At 37.3% G+C, this 19,490-nt stretch overlaps 1 protein-coding gene across 4 annotated transcripts in view; it reads left to right on the top strand.

Annotated features, from left to right (window-relative positions):
- CYP39A1 (cytochrome P450 family 39 subfamily A member 1) overlaps positions 1–19,490 on the top strand; it is a 74,078-nt gene that overhangs the window by 17,081 nt on the left and 37,507 nt on the right. For all 4 annotated transcript variants that reach the window (XM_019734713.3, XM_088795674.1, XM_074333033.2 and 1 more), the window contains 2 exons: positions 2,370–2,474; positions 8,038–8,128. In XM_019734713.3, the coding sequence (XP_019590272.3) occupies positions 2,370–2,474; positions 8,038–8,128 (196 nt within the window). The remainder of the gene's footprint in view (positions 1–2,369; positions 2,475–8,037; positions 8,129–19,490) is intronic.

The raw sequence follows: 19,490 nt of genomic DNA on the forward strand, positions 1-19,490 counted from the left end.
TTATAATACATTGGCTTGGTAGATTTCTCTCCCATGGTATGTAGTTTTGATTTAAGCACTTTATAAATAGTAACTCATTTTATTCTCAGAACAACCCTGTGAGGTTAGTACCATATTATGATCATGTTGTAGATGAGGAATCTGAGACACAAGAGCTTAGAGTAACTTGTCCAAGGTAACCTAGTTCTTAAATAACTAAGCCAGGTTCCAGTTTTACGTGTAAGAATCTTGGAAGTTGTCGCTTCATCCTAACAACAAATAAAAAACTGAGCAGACTGAAAAATCAACAACTCTTCTTGGATCCATTAAGTGAGAGAGGATACAGGTCAAACCACTCCCCCCAGGATTGGAGAGACCAATACGCAAATACCTAATGAATATTTCATTGAGAATTTTTACATCTATGTTTATGAGAGAGATTGGTCTGTACTTTTCTTTCAATGTTTTGTCTGGTTTTGATATTAGGGCAATGCTGACCTCATAAAATGAGTTAGGAAGTACTACCTCTGTTTCTATCCTGAAGACTGTTAGGCACGGCTGGTGGAATGAGTTACAGGAGACCAGGATTGGTCTATTAGAGTTTATTTGGTGTGTTTGAGCTGCGGGAGGTCAGGCTAGAGCAGAAAGAAAAGATCATAACCTCCGGGAGCAAAGAGGGGTATTGAGTTTTATAGGAAGGGGTAAGCGAGGCTGTTCCCCCTCCCATGCTTCAGGGGGTTTTCATTGACAAAAGGTTTCATTCAGGGCATGATCAAGCCCTCTGGCTCCACACCCTGGCCCCAGGTCACCATCCAGACAGCTATCCAGGCCCACTGATCACAGGCCCCTAAAAGATTAAGCAAGACAGGATCAAGACACGATGGCTTTTAAGATAGGTTTCTGCTCCTGGCCTAAATATGGCTTAACAAAGACATTGTAGAGAATTGGTATAATTTCTTCCTTAAATGTTTGGTAGAATTTACCAGTGACTCCATCTGGACCTGGTGCTTTCTGTTTGGGAAAGTTATTAATTATTGATTCAATTTTGTTAATACATATGTGCCTATTTAGATCATCTATTTTTTCTTGTAAGGTTTTTGGCAGATTGTGTCTTTCAAGGAAGTGGTCCATTTCATCTAGCTTATCAAATTTGTGGGCAAAGAATTGTTCAACGTAGTTGTTTATTATCTTTTTAATTGTCTTGGTTTTATAATGATGTCTCCTTTTTCATTTCTGATAGTAGTAATTTGTGGTGTCTTTTTTTCTTACTTAGCCTGGCTAAAGCCTTATTGATTTTATTAATTTTTTTAAAGAAGCAGCTTTTGATTTCATGGATTTTCTCTATGGATTTCCTCTTTTCAGTTTAATTGAATTCTGCTCAAATTCTTATTTCTTTTCTTCTGCTTATTTTGGGTTTAATTGGCTTCTTTCAGGTAGAAACTTAGATTGTTTATTTTAGATTTCTTCTTTTCTGATATATGCATCTATGCTGCAAATTTCCTTCTAAGCAACACAATACAAAGTATTTTCACTGCCCTAAAATATCCTCTATGCTCTTCCTATTCATTTTTGGCCATAAAACATACCTTAACAAATTTAAAAGAATAGAAATCATGTAATATCTACTTTTAGACCACAACATAATTAAAATAGAAATCAATAACAGAAAGCAAAATCCCAAAACATGTGGAGATTAAATAACACACTTCTAAATAACACATGGGTCAAAGAAGAAATCCTAAGAGAACATAAAAATATTTTGAAACAAATGAAATGAAAACAACCTACCAAATTTTGGGATGTAGCAAAAGCAGTGCTTATAGCAGCTTTATTCATTTTTGCTGAAACTTGGAAGCAACAGAGATAACACTTTTAGTATGTGAATGGATTATAATGATAGGTATGTATATGTCATTATACATTTGTCCAAACCCATAGCGTGTACAACATGAATAGTGAACTCTAAGGTAAATTATAGACTTTATGTAATTATGATTGTGTCAGTGTAGGTTCATCCTTGGTGAAAAATGTACCATTCTGATGAGCCATGTTGATAATGGAGAATGCTAGCTATGTAGGTGTGGGGATAAGGGTTATATGAGCCAGCTCTGTACTTTCCTCTCAGTTTTATTGTAAACCTGAAACAGTAAAGTCTTAAGAAAAGAAAGCTATGGCAAGTTTTGAACCAGTGCAATGAGGGAGTTGAGCTCCTACTGCTAATTACCATACTAGGAGTAAGTATGTAAATCCCTTAACCTGCCTCAAACTGCAAACCTAGTAATGGCAAAATAGTATCTTTCAGATCAAAGAAAAATGCGTGGTCTTTCATTTATTAACATCAGTCTTTGTTACATACCTGTGGTTTGACAATGTTTATTTCCTTTAAACAGACATTAATGCAGGCTTTGCTGGACATCATAGAGAGAGAAACAAATGAGAAAAGTCCAAATTATGGGCTTCTACTACTTTGGGCTTCTTTGTCCAATGCTGTTCCTGTAAGTATATTAGTGAAATAAGAGTTACATGTCTGTGTATACACTTTCAATTTTTCCCTTCATCTTTCTTTCTTTACCTTTCTTTCTTCCTTCTTCCTTTTCTTTTCTTTTCTTTTCTTTTCTTTTCTTTTCTTTTCTTTTCTTTTCTTTTCTTTTCTTTCTTTCTTTTCTTTCCTTCCCTCCCTCCCTCCCTGCCTCCTTCCCTCCTTCTCTCTCTCTCTCTCCTTCCTTCCTTCCTTCCTTCCTTCCTTCCTTCCTTCCTTCCTTCCTTCCTTCCTTCCTTTCTTTTTAAATTTCTTTTTTCCGTTGCTAATCTTCCTGTCACAATTTTTTTCCTGAAAGCTGTTTTTTTTTTTTTTTTTAACTTTTATTTATTTTAAGTGTGTTTTTCCAGGACCCATCAGCTCCAAGTTAAGCAGTTGTTTCGATCTAGTTGTGGAGGGTGCAGCTCACAGTGGCCCATGTGGGGATCAAACCAGGAACCTTGGTGTTATGAGCAGCATAATCTAACCATCTGAGCTAACCAGCTGCCTCTCCCCTTTTTTTCAGTCTTTTCACTTCTTATTATGGGGAAGGAAAAGATTGCAATGGAGTTGTTTGTAAGACAGAAAAACAAAACTGATGCCTAATGAAATCTCATAAGATCACAGAGGAGGCGAAGCAGAGATCTGAAGTGAATTTTGTCTCTGAAATATAAGATGTCACAGACTAAAGGGGAAACCTTGCTCTTTAGAGTCAGTCGTGACAATACCTACTTATGGAGCATTTTCTGTGTCAGGCAGTGTGTTTAGTCTGGGTGCTGCAAAGATGAATAAGGCTTGACCCCTACCTTGTATTGGGAAGAGAGTAGGTAAACAGATAGTTTAAGATAGAATTGAGCTTAAACCCCAATATCCCTAGGCATAGGTATGGAATCTCATAGAGGTCAGTTAAACTCTGAGCCTCCGTTTCCTTGTTGGTAAAAAAGAGATAATCAACTCCTAGTATGATCCAAGGACATGGGGACTTATTAATAGTCATTCTCATTTCTCTACAAGGTTGCTGTGAGGATTTGAGATAAGCCCAGCTGGTACCTGATGAATATTAGTTATTTGTCTTCCCCTGACCGCCCTCTTCTGTGTACCATTCTGTTTGTATTGCTTGGCGTCTTGGTCTTGTAAGCTTCCCCTTCAAGGAAGCTGGTGACATTGGAACTCACCAAATGTCTAAAGAGAGCAGAGACTTTTTAACTGTTTCTTTTTAAAGCTGTTATGAACTAGATTAAAGCCATGAGATTTGACTGCCACTTCATGTTCGATGCACACCGGTTTCCTGTGTCAGGAGGATTTCACATTAGCCTAAGGTGCACTTATATTATCTGAGCAATTAAAGGGTAACCTTTTTCATATATTTGTTTTCTACTAAACAGGAACATTCAAACCATCTCTAACGATAGATGTCATTTTTCTTCTAACCAAGAGAAATAAGATGTTTTAAGTATTATTTATTTCTCGTTCCTCTTATGATGGGCCGGGCTGTTAAAGACTTTCTAATACTGATAATCTAGTTTCCTTTAACCTGTTTTTATTGGGGAAAGAGCAGAAATAGAAATTCTGGTTTCTCTGCTCAAATGTGTGTCAACCACTAGAATATGTATTTCACCTGGCGTGGGCAAATAAATAGTTCATCTTTTCCCCTTCTTTATGTAGCACTAATATTAATCTCTGATTGCTCCTTGCATAATTTTCTTGGAAACTGAATAAGATATAGCAAAATCAAAAAGCAAACATCAAAACAACTCTCAAAGCAGCAACCCCTGTCACAGGATTACTTTTCAAGATCCCATTAGAAAAATTCCCCAGAAGAAAGGGACACAAAGCCCCATTGATCTGACCTAGGGGAAGTCAGTTCTTTGGAATTTGTTCCGGGCACTGGTCTGAAAGGATTTAAATCATTAATTTCAGAAAGAAAGTGTCTGATGATTAGTGAAAGGTCTGTCTCACTGGCTGTTGTTGACACTTTCAAGAGGCAGCTGGTGTGTGGGCAGAGACCCTGGAAAGGCTTTGGGTCAGGTCCAAAGCCAAATCCCAGTGCTGGACGACGGTGGGCCAGTTATTTAACTTCTCTGAGACTCAGTGTCCTCTTCTCTAACACAGGTTTTATGCTGTCTACCTCACAGGAGAGTTGTGAGGATTATTTTAGTAATAAATGGAAAGTGGCTAACAGTCTCTGGCACAAAGCAGGCGTAGGTGCTCAATAAATGTTAGTTTTACCTTATATAAAGTAAAGCCATGGAAAAAAAAAAAAGTAAAGCCATGGTTGCAATCAATCATTTTTTTCCAATGACGCGTAAATAATGGACCGCCCTGGCTTCCAAAACTTAAACCACTCAAATGCCCCAGGGTGGGAGTGGCCACCGGTATCCTGGCTTCTGTGATTTCCAACTGCTACCTAGACGGCCCCTGAAAATCCCGCCAGAAGTGTACCTGACCTTTCTTCGTTCCCAGATCATATTCTTAGCTTTTCTCCTACTCTGTGCTCTGCCCCAAGGCCCATGGAACTTAGAGCTGAGGCTTCATGTTGACTTGCCACAGGTACTAGGCGGCTCCGTGATGGCCTAGGTGAACTTTGCTGGACTGGCCCAAGATGTTAACTACAACTTAGGAAATTATTTCTATGGGGAAACCATTTCCAAGTCCCAAGAAATTTCTGACTCCCAGATGAACTTTTAAAGAACATTTTTGCAAGTCTAATGTCAAAGCTGACATTTTTCCTTTTAAAAATCTGTTTCTCTGAAGCTCTTTCTGAACACTTTCAGTAGTGACCCCCACCCTGCCACCCCATCCCACCCTCAACTCCCACAGCATTTATTATCTGTGCCTCCCATCCCTTGTACATTTAGCTATTCTCGATCCTGGGTGTATCTCATATCCCTAAATACGTGGAAGTTCTTGGGGCAGGAATTATGTCTTACAGAAATTTGTGTTTACCGTGAGTGGCAGAAGACTATCTACGTGACATGTTATAGAGAATTCCATCAATATTTGTTAAATCTTTTTTTGAATGGAGGAATAAGTGATGCTGAAGAACGTACTCAATTCATCTTCTCTGTGACACATCAGGACAGAACTTCCGTCCCTGTCCGTTGACACCTTTGTCCTTACCTCTCCAAGGCAATGAAAGGCATGTTAGTGGCTGCTTCTGAAGTTCAGTGAGCCAGGTGGCCCTTCCCCTTTTTGCCCAGCCCTCACCAGGGACTTGACCCCTTTGGCAAAATATTAAGTGATAACTTTGGGGAGCAGTCTTTAACTCCTTATCAAATGTGGGTGCATAAACACCTCAAGATCACTTATTCTTGTTTGTTGATTCCGTAATGTTTATAAACTTGACTCTCTTTTACATGCTTTTTCTTTTGCTTTTTTTAAAAAAAGTAGCCTGGTTTTCTAAAGCAGAAAATCGGTTTTTAGATGTGAAATCTGTTAAGAAAAGAGGAGTTAAAAATGATAGCTAGCATCATTGTACCACCCCTTCTCGTTTCGCTGAATGCCTTGTGTTTGTTATAAAAATAAATATTACGCAGTTTTAGTGAATCTCTAAAATTCTAATTAAGCACATAAAGTGCCAATTCCCCTCTTTTTTTGTGTAACTGAAAATCTATGTACGATCACTAAGATTTTTTTTCCCCGGACATGATTTGTGACTCTTTAAAAAGATGAATTGAGTATGGAGTGGTTATTAATTAAATACAGTAATTCAGCACTTCCATCTATAGATAATAGTAAAAAGGGCCTGAATAGGGAGACAGAAGACAGCTCTCTGAGCATCTTCTGTAAAAATGCAGTAGGTGATCTCTAGGGTAATTCTTTCATAATCTGAAAAATGCCACAGAAAGCGGGTCTCCGATTGTAGTGGCCTTGGTTTACCACATTTATCCTTGCACTCTCAGTTTAATGTCACAGAGGGAAACACAGTAAGCAGTATTGAATTTGGCTTTGTCGCAGCACTTCCTTTCAGACAATTGCTCTTCCTCTTTTGACCACAGAGGGGAGCGTTAGGATTATTTAAAGGTACCTAAGTTACTTCACCAATGAGACAGAAAGACTAAAGTTACACCGTTTTGTCTGAGTCATTTCAGGACTGGTTTTCCTAGATGACATTTCTTTCGCAATACATGTTCATTGAAAAAACATGAGAGGGAAGCCTAAGCATCTTTTAATGATTTTATACAGGTTTCCTTCACTATATAACTTAAAAATAGAAGTGAAAACATTTACCTGAGCTAGTGGAAAGCTAATTTTTGAGATATATAGCAGTATGATTTTATTTTGTAATACTACAATGAGGAAAGACCTGAAACCCTTTTGTTTGGTCTAGAGAGCGAACTTGCAAGCATTCTATACGCGCAGTAGCACCCCATGAGCTTGCAAGCACCCTTTATTCAATAAGGCGTGAAAGGACCTGATTTTTTTATATTGAGTACTCTCATAATTTAGTTTATGAGACCTTAGGTATAGTTTCTGGGACTTCTTTAAAATTACCATGGTTCATTTGCAGAATATATGATTTGCTAATTCATTTGTATTTCAAGGAAATTAAATCTTGAAAAATGTTTTTGTTTTAGATTGAATTAACATTCTTAAGTGTCATAATTTGTTGTTTCTAAATATTTAATGTATGCCTATATAATATTTTATATTGTGTATTAGTAAGAAACATCCCACTTTTCTCATTTTTTAAGGACAGTTTAATCTATATAAACAGTACGAGGTCTGACAATTAAGTTTGCAAACTCATCCCAATTAAGTTCACAAACTCGTCCTAGAAAAAGTGCTATGTACCTCATTGCGGAATATCACTACAGTCACCTCCGAGGTACTCCCCTTGGGAAGCTGTGCACCGGCGCCAGTGCCTAGTCCACTCTTCAAAGCAATTTTGGAACTCTTTTTCTGGAATGGCCATCAGAGCTGTCGTCATATTACCCTTGATGTCCTGAATGTCATCAAAATGTCTTCCTTTCAATATTTCCTTTATCTTCAGGTAAAGAAAGAAATCACTGGGGGCCAGATCAGGTGAGTAGGCAGGGTGTTCCAATACAGTTATTTGTTTACTGGCAAAAACTCCCTCACAGACAGTGCCGTGTGAGCTGGTGCATTGTCGTGATGCAAGAGCCATGAATTGATGAAAAGTTCAGGTCGTCTAACTTTTTCATGCAGCATTTTCAGCACTTCCAAATGATAAACTTGGTTAGCTGTTTGTCCAGTTGGTACAAATTCATAATGAATAATCCCTCTGATATCAAAAAGGTTAGCAACATTGTTGCAACACGTTCGTGAACTTAATTGTCAGACCTCGTACAGTGAAACTATAGTGACAGAATAAAATTATAAATTGGACCTCTTAAAGATAAGTAACCCCTCTGTAGTTCATAAAACCTAGTTTTAAAAAATGCTGTTTACTAACACACCTTTACATTTAGTTTAAACATTTTTCTTGTTTCTTTTAAATGTTTGTGACTAATGCTAAGTATTTTTTTCTTCACTTTCAAGGAAGGTTGTATGTTTTGATAGATGTTTTTCTTCTTAAGGTTGCATTTTGGACACTTGGATTTGTCCTCTCTCATCCCAATATCCACAGGACCATTATGGAAGGCATATCATCTGTTTATGGCACAGCAGGTACTAAACTTGAATTAAATTACATAATTGAACAGACGTCTAATAATATGTGTTTGTCACACATCACGGGCAAAGTCAAATGCCCAGAATTTTATAGAAATTCAACATAGTCCAAAATTGAACCTAATTTTATATGCATTTCAGGATCTAAATTGATCAGGTAGAATCCTAGAATTTAATTACTCCGTTGTTTTCCAAATGATGGAATAAAGCTGGAGAGATAGGGATTTCCCTAACCTCCCTACATAAACATAAATATATAATGTACAGTGCTTTTTATTCTAATCTCTTGGCCCCTAACCTCAATTGAGCTGCAGTCCATAGTTTTGGACTTCAGGATTTTCCAGATTTTATAAAAGTAATATGGTGCATATTGCATGTATTATGTAACAGTACTAATGGGTAAGGAGGTCAGGTAACATTTTACCACCAAAGGAATTATTTTAAAAGTTACAGTTGTTAGCGATTTCCGGATTTAGAACTACAGATAGGGATTGCTGCCTTTCCCTTTTTTGTTTCAAATTCAAGCTCTGCAACTGTAATCTGTTTTAAAAAGCAGGAATAAGCTTAAATGGAGACTGTTCAACTACTTGTTTATTCAGCATAATTTGACCTGTTTTGGGAGTAGAATTTAAAAAAAAATATATCTTAATTAATATGTCATATTATGTATTCTGATATAAAAAAGGTAACAGATGTCTTGGTTTACTTGTAAGAAAACAATATACCGTGTTTCCCCAAAAATAAGACCTAGCCGGACCATCAGCTCTCAAGCGTCTTTTGGAGCAAAAATTAATATAAGACCCGGACTTATTTTACTATAATATAAAACTCAGTCTTATTTTACGATAAGACCGGGTCTTATATATAATATAAGACTGTGTCTTATATAATATAATAATATAATATAATATATAATACCACGTCTTATATAAGACCGGGTCTTATATTAATTTTTGCTCCAAAAATTAATCATTAGAGCTGATTGTCCAGGTAAGTCTGATTTTCGGGGAAACACGGTAATAGTAAGACAAAAGATATGATGCCAATTAACAGTTAACCCGCCCTTCATGTTTGCTGAAAATATTTTCTTTGGATTTTTTTATTTCTTTTGACTGCTCCTTACTGAGTTAAACGAAAAAGCAAATTGTGTGACCAACATGAATGTCTAAGCCATCCTGTCTCTGAGCCTGGAGTGTAAGTCAGCAGGTGCTGGGTGTCATCTCATAGAAATGGTGAACATTGGAACCAGTGGCTATCAACAGTGCTATCAAGTTAGATTTGGAGACACAATGGTGAATGGAAGAGAAGACCGCATGCCTTTATGGCGCTTACATCCACAAAGCTAATGAAAATGTGCATGTCTACAAAGGTTAAAAGGGACTGCGTCCTTGATTGTCACAAATTCTCCTTTACATTTCCTTACTTAGAGCCTTCACTTGACTTAAAGCTCTCCAAATTCCTGGTCTTTAGGAAACAAAAAGGTACAGGTGGGACCAGTGGGGATAATGTGGGAAACCTATCTGACCTCAAGGCCACAACACAAGTATTACATTGATCTGAATTTCTACAACGCTTCAATCTTGAACACAGTTGTAACAGAGAAAGAGAAAACCTTTTCTCTTCCTCCACATTCTGGTTTATTTTTAGAATCTATTTTCTCTGGCAGAAAATTGCTCCTTCAAATCGTCGTCGTACCAGTGGAATAGCTACACTATGTCAATGCTTTCAGTTCATGACGCTTACAGAATTGAAAACAGTTTAATAAAATATAGAAAACATTTGTGCCATGCTTAGGTAGAAACAATTCAGATCAATTCCTACATAAGATGGAGTAGCAGCTCAGGAATTTAGATGTTGTAAGAGGAGACCACAGATCTTCGGGGGTCGGTATCAAGGCAGATACCCAAGTGCACATACAAAAGATCCTGTCAGAGAAAGAAGATTAAAGATAATGGAACAAGAATCTGACTCGATATGGCAGTTTTCCCATTTTTATTTCATTTTCTGTCACAAGATCACCATTTCCTTTCTGGAGATGTCCATAGTGAATTTCCAACTCCACATCCCTCTGGCCCTGAACTTAACATAATGTTTTATTTTATATTGTGGTGTTTTACATTAATTGGTTTTCAGATATTGAAACACCCTTGTATTCCTGAGATAAATCCTACTTAGGGTGTATAATCCATATAAAACGTAATTTTTATATATCACTGGATTCAGTTTGCTAGTGCTTTGTTGAGGAATTTCACATCTAATATCTAATAGAGGATATTAATCTATAATTTTCTTTTCTTGAGATGTCTTGGTCTGGTTTTGGTATCAGAATAATTCTGGCTTTACAGAATGACTTTAGAAATGTTCTCTCCTCTTCTATTTTTTGGAAGAGTTCGTGAAAGATTGATATGAATTCTTCTTTAACCATGTAATAGAATTCAGTAGTGAAGTAAACTGGTTCAGAGGTTTTCTTTGTGAGAGGTTTTGTTTTGTTTTGTTTTGTTTTGTTTTGTTTTGTTTGTTTAGTGACTTTCTAAAATTAATTCTGTAAGATTTGTATTCTTTATCATATGTGGCCACTTATTTCTCTGCTTGTTTAGTTTAGTGGTCAACTGATACTTGGACTTTCTTTACATTAGGAATGAACAAGTTCTTTACCAACGGGCTCTATGTGCATGTAAATACATGCCTTCAACACTCGGCCAGGCAGTTGACAACTCTGCCATAGCTTTCACTTCCTGCTTGCACAGAACCTCACAGTTACTCATTGGTGATACCTGGGGCCTTCTCAGGTCTTCCCTGAGCATGAATACAGCCCTGGGCATTTGTTTAGCCCTACACTAGTGCATGGCATTCAATGTCTGCAGGAATGCACAGGACCTCCTCAAAAAGCCTTCGGGTGTGTCATTTCCTAGCTTTTTATTTTAATCTTTTTGCTTTGCCTATTGTTTGTCCCAATTATTATCTATTGCCTCTGGTAGCTGCAAAGTTAAACCATTATCTTTAAAAGTTTTCAACCACAACTCCCCCCCCCCCCCCCCCCCCCACACACACACACTTAGCTCCAAGTCAGGTCAGATAAAGACAATCTTGCAAGTGGGATTTTCCAGGGGACTGCCAGCCAGGTCAAATAATGAGAATTTTCTAGGAATGGGGTTTTGGAGTAGTTCCAACCCAGTTCTGCCCCCTCCAGTGGCTGCTGGGCTACAGGTTTGCACTATGATTACAAGCTATTCATTTTCAAGGTTACTGTGGAGCTGCAGAGAGGGGGGTGTCAATAGGGCAGGTTAAAATGTCATTATGCTTGCTGTTTTTATCAAGATTTAGCCTTTTTTTCTTTTTTTTTTTTTAATTTGGGTAAATTGGGTAAACACTCCCTGAATTGCTGCAAACCTTTAGTTAATTTCCAGAGTTCTGAAAAAGTTGATTTTGACCATTTTTTTTTACCAGATTTCTCATTGGTTTTGAAGAGGCAATTCTTGGAATCCTTACTCTGCCATTTTTGCCGACATCACCCTGAGCCATACATTTTTAAATTTCTTTTATGAACCCTTCCGCATTCATGTGGGTTAACCCTTCATTTGTCTGTTTATTAGCTTGGCCCTCAAATGTCTTTTGAGTGCCCACTGTGTCACTGTGTGAAGTACCAGGGCTGCTCTCAAGGAAGCTTGGAAAGTGCTTTTTCATAACCACGAAAGCAGGTTTGGAAGTTTCCAGAAGAGGCTAGGAGAGAAAAGGGAATATTTACATGATTTCTCTGGAGACGTGCACCTGCTGGTGAATTCTGTAGGTTTTCTGGGCCTGGAACCTTTACCTTGTTTTCGTTCATCTTTTAGTCAGCTCAAATGTCATTCCTTAGGTAGGTCTTTTAGACCTACCCTGTCTAAAGTCACGTTCCCTTTAGCGATTCTCTGGCTTGTTTCACTCTTTATTTACCTCCGAAGAATGATTATTTCGTTTTTAGTATATTTATTCATTTATCCTCTGCCTCATTTACCAGAACATAATCTTTCCAACGAAAAGAACAATGTCTGTGTTGGTCTGTATAGTATCTCCGGCTGCTTTGAATCAAAAAATTACTCAACAAATATTTTCTGAATGAATTTAATGAACAAATACAAGAATATATTTTTAAGAGATGAGTGTCTTAGTCTAACCTTCATTTGCAGCTTTGTCACCCATCCCATAGGAAATGAGCATTTTATGTAAAGTTTTTGACAGTTCTCTATGCTTAATTTTTGAGTTATCAGAACCCTAGTCTCAGCCAATATCTGATCAGTAATTTGAGACACTTGAGTAGTCTCAATTCCAAGAATCCAGTGAATGCTAGCATTTCCTTAGGGTTTTGAACTCTGTAAAGCATTCTCTTGCCTAAGATTCTATTTTATCCCTTGGTCTTGGGTGAAATGTACATTATCAAACCATTGAGAATCTGATAAAGAATGTTTTGCTTGGTTACAGAGTTTTAGGTTACAATTCCTGGAAATTAGTCTTTTTTTTTTTTTAACTTTTAACTTGTAAATTATGGCACATTATTTCAATAACCTGTCATAGCCTCAAAAAACACATTGCAAGAACTGAAATCAGATTTCCTGGGTTTGAATCCAGTCTGAGACCCTGACTAATGATGTATCCTTATTCAAGTTACCAAATTCTTTAAGCCTGTTTTATTTTTGTGATAATGGCAAAAGAAGAATGCCCATTTCATGGGATTCTTAGGAGAATATAGCAAATATAAAGTAGATAGCACAGTGCATGTTTTATCAATCTTAGCTATGACCCAAACTGATGTAACGATATCAGTCATATGAAATTTTATAATTTTCCCACGTCATGAAATTAGTAACTATTATGAGCCTTCTTCTTCCAAATATTAGTCCTTGTTTTTTGAAATAACATAGTTTCCTTGAATGTTTATAGCAATAATTGAATTACTGTTCTATGCATTTGCAATCTTATGAAAGGACTGAAGTATAGCAGAAAATATATCATGAGGCTATTTATGTCTAATGTTATCCTAGAGGATAGCAACAAAAGCAATGAGAATAGCGCTCACTAAGATAACACTTCCTAAGTACCAGGCCCTATTCTAAGTGCTCTTCTTGAATCATCCCATCTCAATGATACTATTTACCTTTATTTTAAACATGAGGAAAATGAAGTACCAATTAAGCAATTTGCTCAAGACCACACAGCTAGTAAATGGAAGAACTATGATTTGAACCAAAGTTTGTCTGGCTCTAGAGTTGACTATACAAATTAGCAAATCTCCTTGTTTTAAAATGTTCTTCAGAATGCCTGAAGTAAGATGATTAGATCCAATTTCTAGCTTTATTCCATTCCAAGTTGCTTCCATATTAAGTTTTCTAAACCACAGCTCTAGTGACGCGACACGTGTACCCAGAAAGTATTCCTGGAGCAATCACGTGCAGCTGCCTGAGCCCGATGCTGCGGCCTCGGTGTTCTGACCCATCTTTGTGTGCAGAGTGAAGTCTAACTAAGGTGGACCTTTGACTCTTCTCTAAAAACACTCTCCATTTTCTCTTTGCTGTGTGTTATATTTGTAACATCAACTGTGACTTAATTTGGATCCCTTTATAAGACTTTGCTCCTAAGTAAACTTAGAGATTAGAAAAAATGTTTTCTAAACGGAGCACCTCATTTTTGATTCAGAAAATAGGATAACCATGTTTATAACAAGCCTTTTCTAAAACAATGTGGTGTGGCTGTCTTGACCATGAAATTTACCCAAACAAAATAATGGTGACTGGTAATAAACACCATTAGAGAGCTATGATTTGAGGTTTATAGGTAGAAGCAACTTATTGTATACCTATGTCTTCGTCTGACCAAAGTCACCTAGACATGTGGATCCCAACCCCTCTAAATGTCTCTCATATTGTGATCTAGTCATCACCAGTCTCTTGGTAGATCCAAGTTCTCTTCCTTCATTGGTTCTTTCCCCTTCATCTGTCAGATCCTGGGACTCTGTGCTGAGCAACATCTCGTGGCTTCACATCTCACTCAGAATAAAGTCTAAAGCCTTAATGAAGGTGCTTTGTCATCTCAACAATCTCTCTGCGACCCTCTTCCTTGTTTGTTTTGCCACAGCCATATTCATTCCTTCATTCAGCAAGTGTTTATTGAGCTCCTATTAGGTGCCAGGAATTAGATGCAAGGCAAGTGTCTGTTGAAGCTTGGGGTTCAGATATTGCATAGCCAAAACTGACACGTGTCAATGTGTGTGTAGATAATGGAGTATATATATTTTACGTATGTATGTGAGAATAAGAAATAAATACATTTATTATATTATCTAAATATATTTTATAAATATAAATACATTTTATAAGTATAACTATGTAGCTCTGTATCTGTATCTCTGTGTGTGTACACATACATCCCTTCTTTATTCCAGGTTGAGGTGACTACTTGCTTACAGACCCCGAAAGCAGACTAAGTACAATTAAATCTCCCCACCTTTCTCATGAAACTTCATACTTGTATGAACTATGGACAGTTTTAATAAACAGCACAATAATTGACTGAAACACCTGTGTGCTGAACAAAGATAAATGCTCATCTCCTTTATTCTGTTCATTGAACAAGCCGCACACAGATAGGTCAACCAAAGTTTGTTTTGTATGTTTTGATAAAGAGAACTTTTTTCCCTAAATCTCTTCCTCTTCCTATAGGGTTTGCTCTGTTCTCAAAACAGGGAACATTGCTGTATCCACAGAGCTGAAGAAGAGAATTAAGTTGTTCAGATTTTTATTTTAATGTTAAACTATATCTTATGTTCCATTTTATTTATTTAAGTATTTACATTTTAATTTGTTTAAGTGACATTCCATTAACCTACCAGTATGGTTTACTTTTCTTTTTTATTTTGTTTAAAATGTAAGAATACATGTTTAGATGCTTCTTGCATTTTTAGCTTCATTGTACTTTGTTTTCTCAAGATAACTACTAAAGGATTACTAGCTCATAAAAGATTAATCAACACAGCGTCAATAGTTATATTTATGACCCAAAGCACTCCCAAGGCATTAATATTTGGGTCCTGTTTAGGCTGTGTTTTAAAGCAATGTTCTTTTCTAATTCAGGATTCTCACTGTGAGTATCTGCCCACTAGCAGAGAGTCATTCTATTTTAAAAAACAAACAAAAAACAAATAGAAATGCACTTGAATTTTTGAACTCTGTTCACCTGTTTTTTTTTAACGTAGGGTAGCATATACACACACTTTTTTTTTTTTTTTGCTATTAAGTTTTACTGTGTACTTACATAAGGAAAAAAATAATAAACTTTTTTTTCTGTTAAATTACAATGAATCAGGTTCTGTAATAGAACTGGACCTGCATCGAATTGATTGACCTCTTACATAAAGTCATGATGTGTGCATCATAAGAGGCATACGTTACAACATTTTCGTTGCATGAGAGTCAGAAATTTGATGTATAAGTGTCAGTCCTGTCAATCACTAATTGTGTGACTTGGGGTAAAAGAGAAAATGTACTCAGAAGCAACTAATAAATAATAATGATTTTGCTACCACTGTGCTCTGATTTAGCAGCAAGTGTGGGGACATAACAACATTGTCAAGTGGCCAGATGCTGTTACGTGGTGACATTGACTCAGATAGCTACACTCACCCTACACTAGTGAGAGAAGATTCTGTCTCTGCTCATAATTAGAAACAGGTATAAAAACGAGCAGAGTGATTAATGAAGCTGCTCAGCTCCTATGCTGATGTTCTAGGCAAATTCCATGTTGTTTGCATTATTTCAATTACTTCATCAGTTGTACTTATTTGCAACGAAACATGTTCATTTGTTCTTGAAACCTTATCTGTAGTGATCGCTTACCAGTATTATAACTTGTATGCAGCTTCTGTCCACATGGATATGTCCCCGTGCCATCTTAGCAACCAATAACGGCGTTCTTCGGGGACTCCATTGTGGCCCATCAAAGACCTAGTCCCTCCAGCTAACAGAAGAAGCTCACTCTCATTACTGCTCTGCAGCCTGCCAGGGCTCAATGGCTGATAGCCAGAGTTGTGGCTGTGATAGATTCTTGGCCCTTTGCACTGCATGTTGACCAAAATATTGAGGAGCAAGATCAAGTAGCAGAGCCAAGGGCACTTCAATAGAGTTCTGAACAGGAAAGTTATTTTATTAAAAAAAAAAAAAAAAAAAATCTCTCCACTCCCACTGGTAGCCTGACGCTATGAACCTAATATGGAGATTTTGGAGGCGATGGCATATTGTACAGGAAATGTCTTACATAGTCTCGTGTTTCTTTGCTCGCCCAACTTTTAAAATCCTGGAATGGACCCAGACAATATTAAATTGTGCTGGAGCATCTCACAAAGTACTTCTCATTCATCCACCTTGAAGAGCATATGTAGATTCCTAAGAAAGTATTTATAAATGCAGGAGATTGCATCTGAAACTGTTCTTTTGTGACCTTCTTTTCTGCTTGGCCCTAAAGACCAAGATGGCGTCATTTTGGAATGACCGTTTGTTGCTTTCCAATGCACTAGCCCAGCCACAAAGGCCCCAGTGGAACTGGCATGTATGATATCTGGTCCACAAGAGATTTCCCAGGAGGCTACATTCCCTCCACCATTTTCTGCCTTTAATACATGAATTATGACTTGGGACACTAACTCAGGAGATTTTGTGTGAAGTCACCCTGTCCTTTATTGCGTAGCTTCCACAGGAGGGAAGAGATGCATCTGATAGCTGTACATTATTTGTTATCCCTCTTCAAATTTATAAGTTTGGAGAAGGTCCTTTTTTTATTAAGTCTTTTCACTGTCCCACCCCAGTACAGCACTGTTAATCTGCTTTATCTATCCTCTGCATTTTTCATTTAGACGCAGTTCTTTTTTAGAATGTTCTGTTGGAGAGTTGTTCAGGCATTTGGACAATCTATTTTCCTCTTTAGAAACTACTGAGGTAAAGGCCTTTCAGTTGGGTCAACATCTCTTCAGAGAACACAGTCCACATTTAGAATCATTGTTCAGAGTTTATAAATGAAGGGTATTTCTAGATCGAAATGTATTTTACATTTTATTATCTACCCATATTGTCTTGTTTAGTTAATATCTCACTTTTTAATTTATTATAAATATATAAAGTCCTGTATCCTTTATTTCTTAAAAAAGTGATACGGTTATACAGCAGTCTTAATTTTATGTTCCCGTGAATAGAGAAACTCATAACCCCCTTTTTAACATATGAGAGAAGTATTTCTGAAAATAACATGAGGTATTATTTTTTCAGAAGAGACTCTTGGTCGGTGGACTTGATATAGTAGTATCAGACTTTTCTTGAAGTGCTAGAATAAGATTTGGCATATTTTTACAGCAGCCTGTATGGACAGAGGAAGGGGTGGGGAGGACAGTCTGTCGGTTCTTAACTCCTTAGCTCCCATCAGTCTTAATAACCTGTTCTAAGCAGTATTTCAGTCCCTGATATCTTTCTCAATGCATTGTTATCACTGCCTCTGTCAGTCTGTAGTTATGAATGTCAAACTGAAGCAGCTGAGCAGAATTTATGTCCAAAAGATGATTGCTTGTAGTTTATCAATAGGTGTCAAGCAGAGTACCACACACTGGTTCTCAGTCCCCGGGGAAGACTCTCAATACTTCTGCCCTCTGCATCTTGGTATCAGAGTTGCCAAGGAAAACACAGCACGGTGATGCTGTCGATGGAACAATGCTATACTCACAATGGAAGGAACCCTGTCCCCTCGCCTTGGAGGACAGATACAGCGGTGGGGTTGAACAAGTACCATGTGTTGCATGCACTTTGAGCAGAGACAAAATCAGAGACTGTGCCTGAAGCAAAGGTATCCCCACACCAGCTGATAAGCCCGGCCCAGGCTGTGTGGGCTCATTATCTCTGGGTAAGGAAGTGTTTCAGGCCAAAGGCGCGTTCTTATGTGACTAAGTTGGGGTTGAAAGACTGTGCACATGAGACTGCCCTTCCCAGCAATAGGACTGTGTGTCTTTGATAATAGAATTTTATCCTAAATCCTTCAGATGCCAAAAAGCCGTATCCATCCCTGGGAAAGTCAGAAGAACCAGAGCTGGAGGTTCAGAAATGACTGAGGTATTTGGAAAAAGCTGGTAGTTAGAGGAGAAGTGAAGATGTGGCTTGCCAGGCTGCCGCTGTGATCCCTAAACCCCCAACACCCATATTCAGGGTGCATGGACAATCTCTAGGCTGATTCTTTGCTTTCCCCAGTGTGTTTCCACCACAAATACCACAATAAGGTGCTTTTTAAACCTCCCTTTCCGTTTACATCCGTCCTTTCTATTCATCTAACTGGTATTTCTCTTGAATAAAGAGATTGGGTTGGGGTACGATCTATACGGAGGAATTATAACATTTTATAAAAACATATTTTTTAAAAAGCAACCTAAGTAAAGGAAAAAGTATACCATTTTCCTGTATGGGAAGGCTTAATATGCAAATGCCAATACTTTTTAAATTAATACATATTTCATTAATTAGAATTCCAGTGTTTTTTTTGAATGAAATTAACTAAATGACTTAAAAGTTTTTGAAGAGTGAATGTGATTAGACATCAAAATTATTAGAAATATAAACTAGTAAGGCCAGTTTGCTCTACCAGGTATTAAAATTGATTATAACACTGCTATTAACAAAAGAGAACACAATTGGCAACAAAAGCAAATTCACAATCTTTTCTGCCAAAGAAGGAAGGAAGGAAGGAAGGAAGGAAGGAAGGAAGGAAGGAAGGAAGGAAGGAAGGAAGGAAGGAAGGAAGAAAATAGTAACTTCCATTCTGTTTCACATTCTTGACACAAAAGTTTCTAAACTACCAACATTTGCATTGGACTAATATTCTAGAAACTTGTAGTCATTGCAGAGACGCTACCTGTAAAGAATTCATAGGGAACAGCAGTGAACTAAAAAGCATTTAACTTCATAGGCTACCATATACTTCATAGTCTTTCACCTACTCTCATCTTCTCTCTTAAATTTTCTGTAAATTTAACTTAATATCTTTCTCACAGAATTTTGTCTCACAGAACATGTACAATAATGTACTTCCACAATAATGGAGGAAGTTAATATTTTATGAAAAAAAACAAAAACCTAGAGAGTACATCTTTTTTCTCTCTTAAAAACCTATTTGGAAGATGACACGGAATATTGATTTTTAAATTGAATTTTTGAAGGGTCTTAGCACAGTCAGCTTACAATTTGTTTGATATGGTAGTGCAGCCTCATGTTTTCAAGAAGGGTGGAAATACCTTTTGCATATGTCTTACCACCTCTGGAGCTTGCCTGGGTGGACCTCCTTCTATCAGCCCTTTCTTCAC

Source organism: Rhinolophus sinicus, chromosome 2 (genome assembly GCF_057876585.1).
Source record: "Rhinolophus sinicus isolate RSI-liver-muscle chromosome 2, RSI-T2T, whole genome shotgun sequence".
Classification (NCBI taxonomy): domain Eukaryota; kingdom Metazoa; phylum Chordata; class Mammalia; order Chiroptera; family Rhinolophidae; genus Rhinolophus; species Rhinolophus sinicus.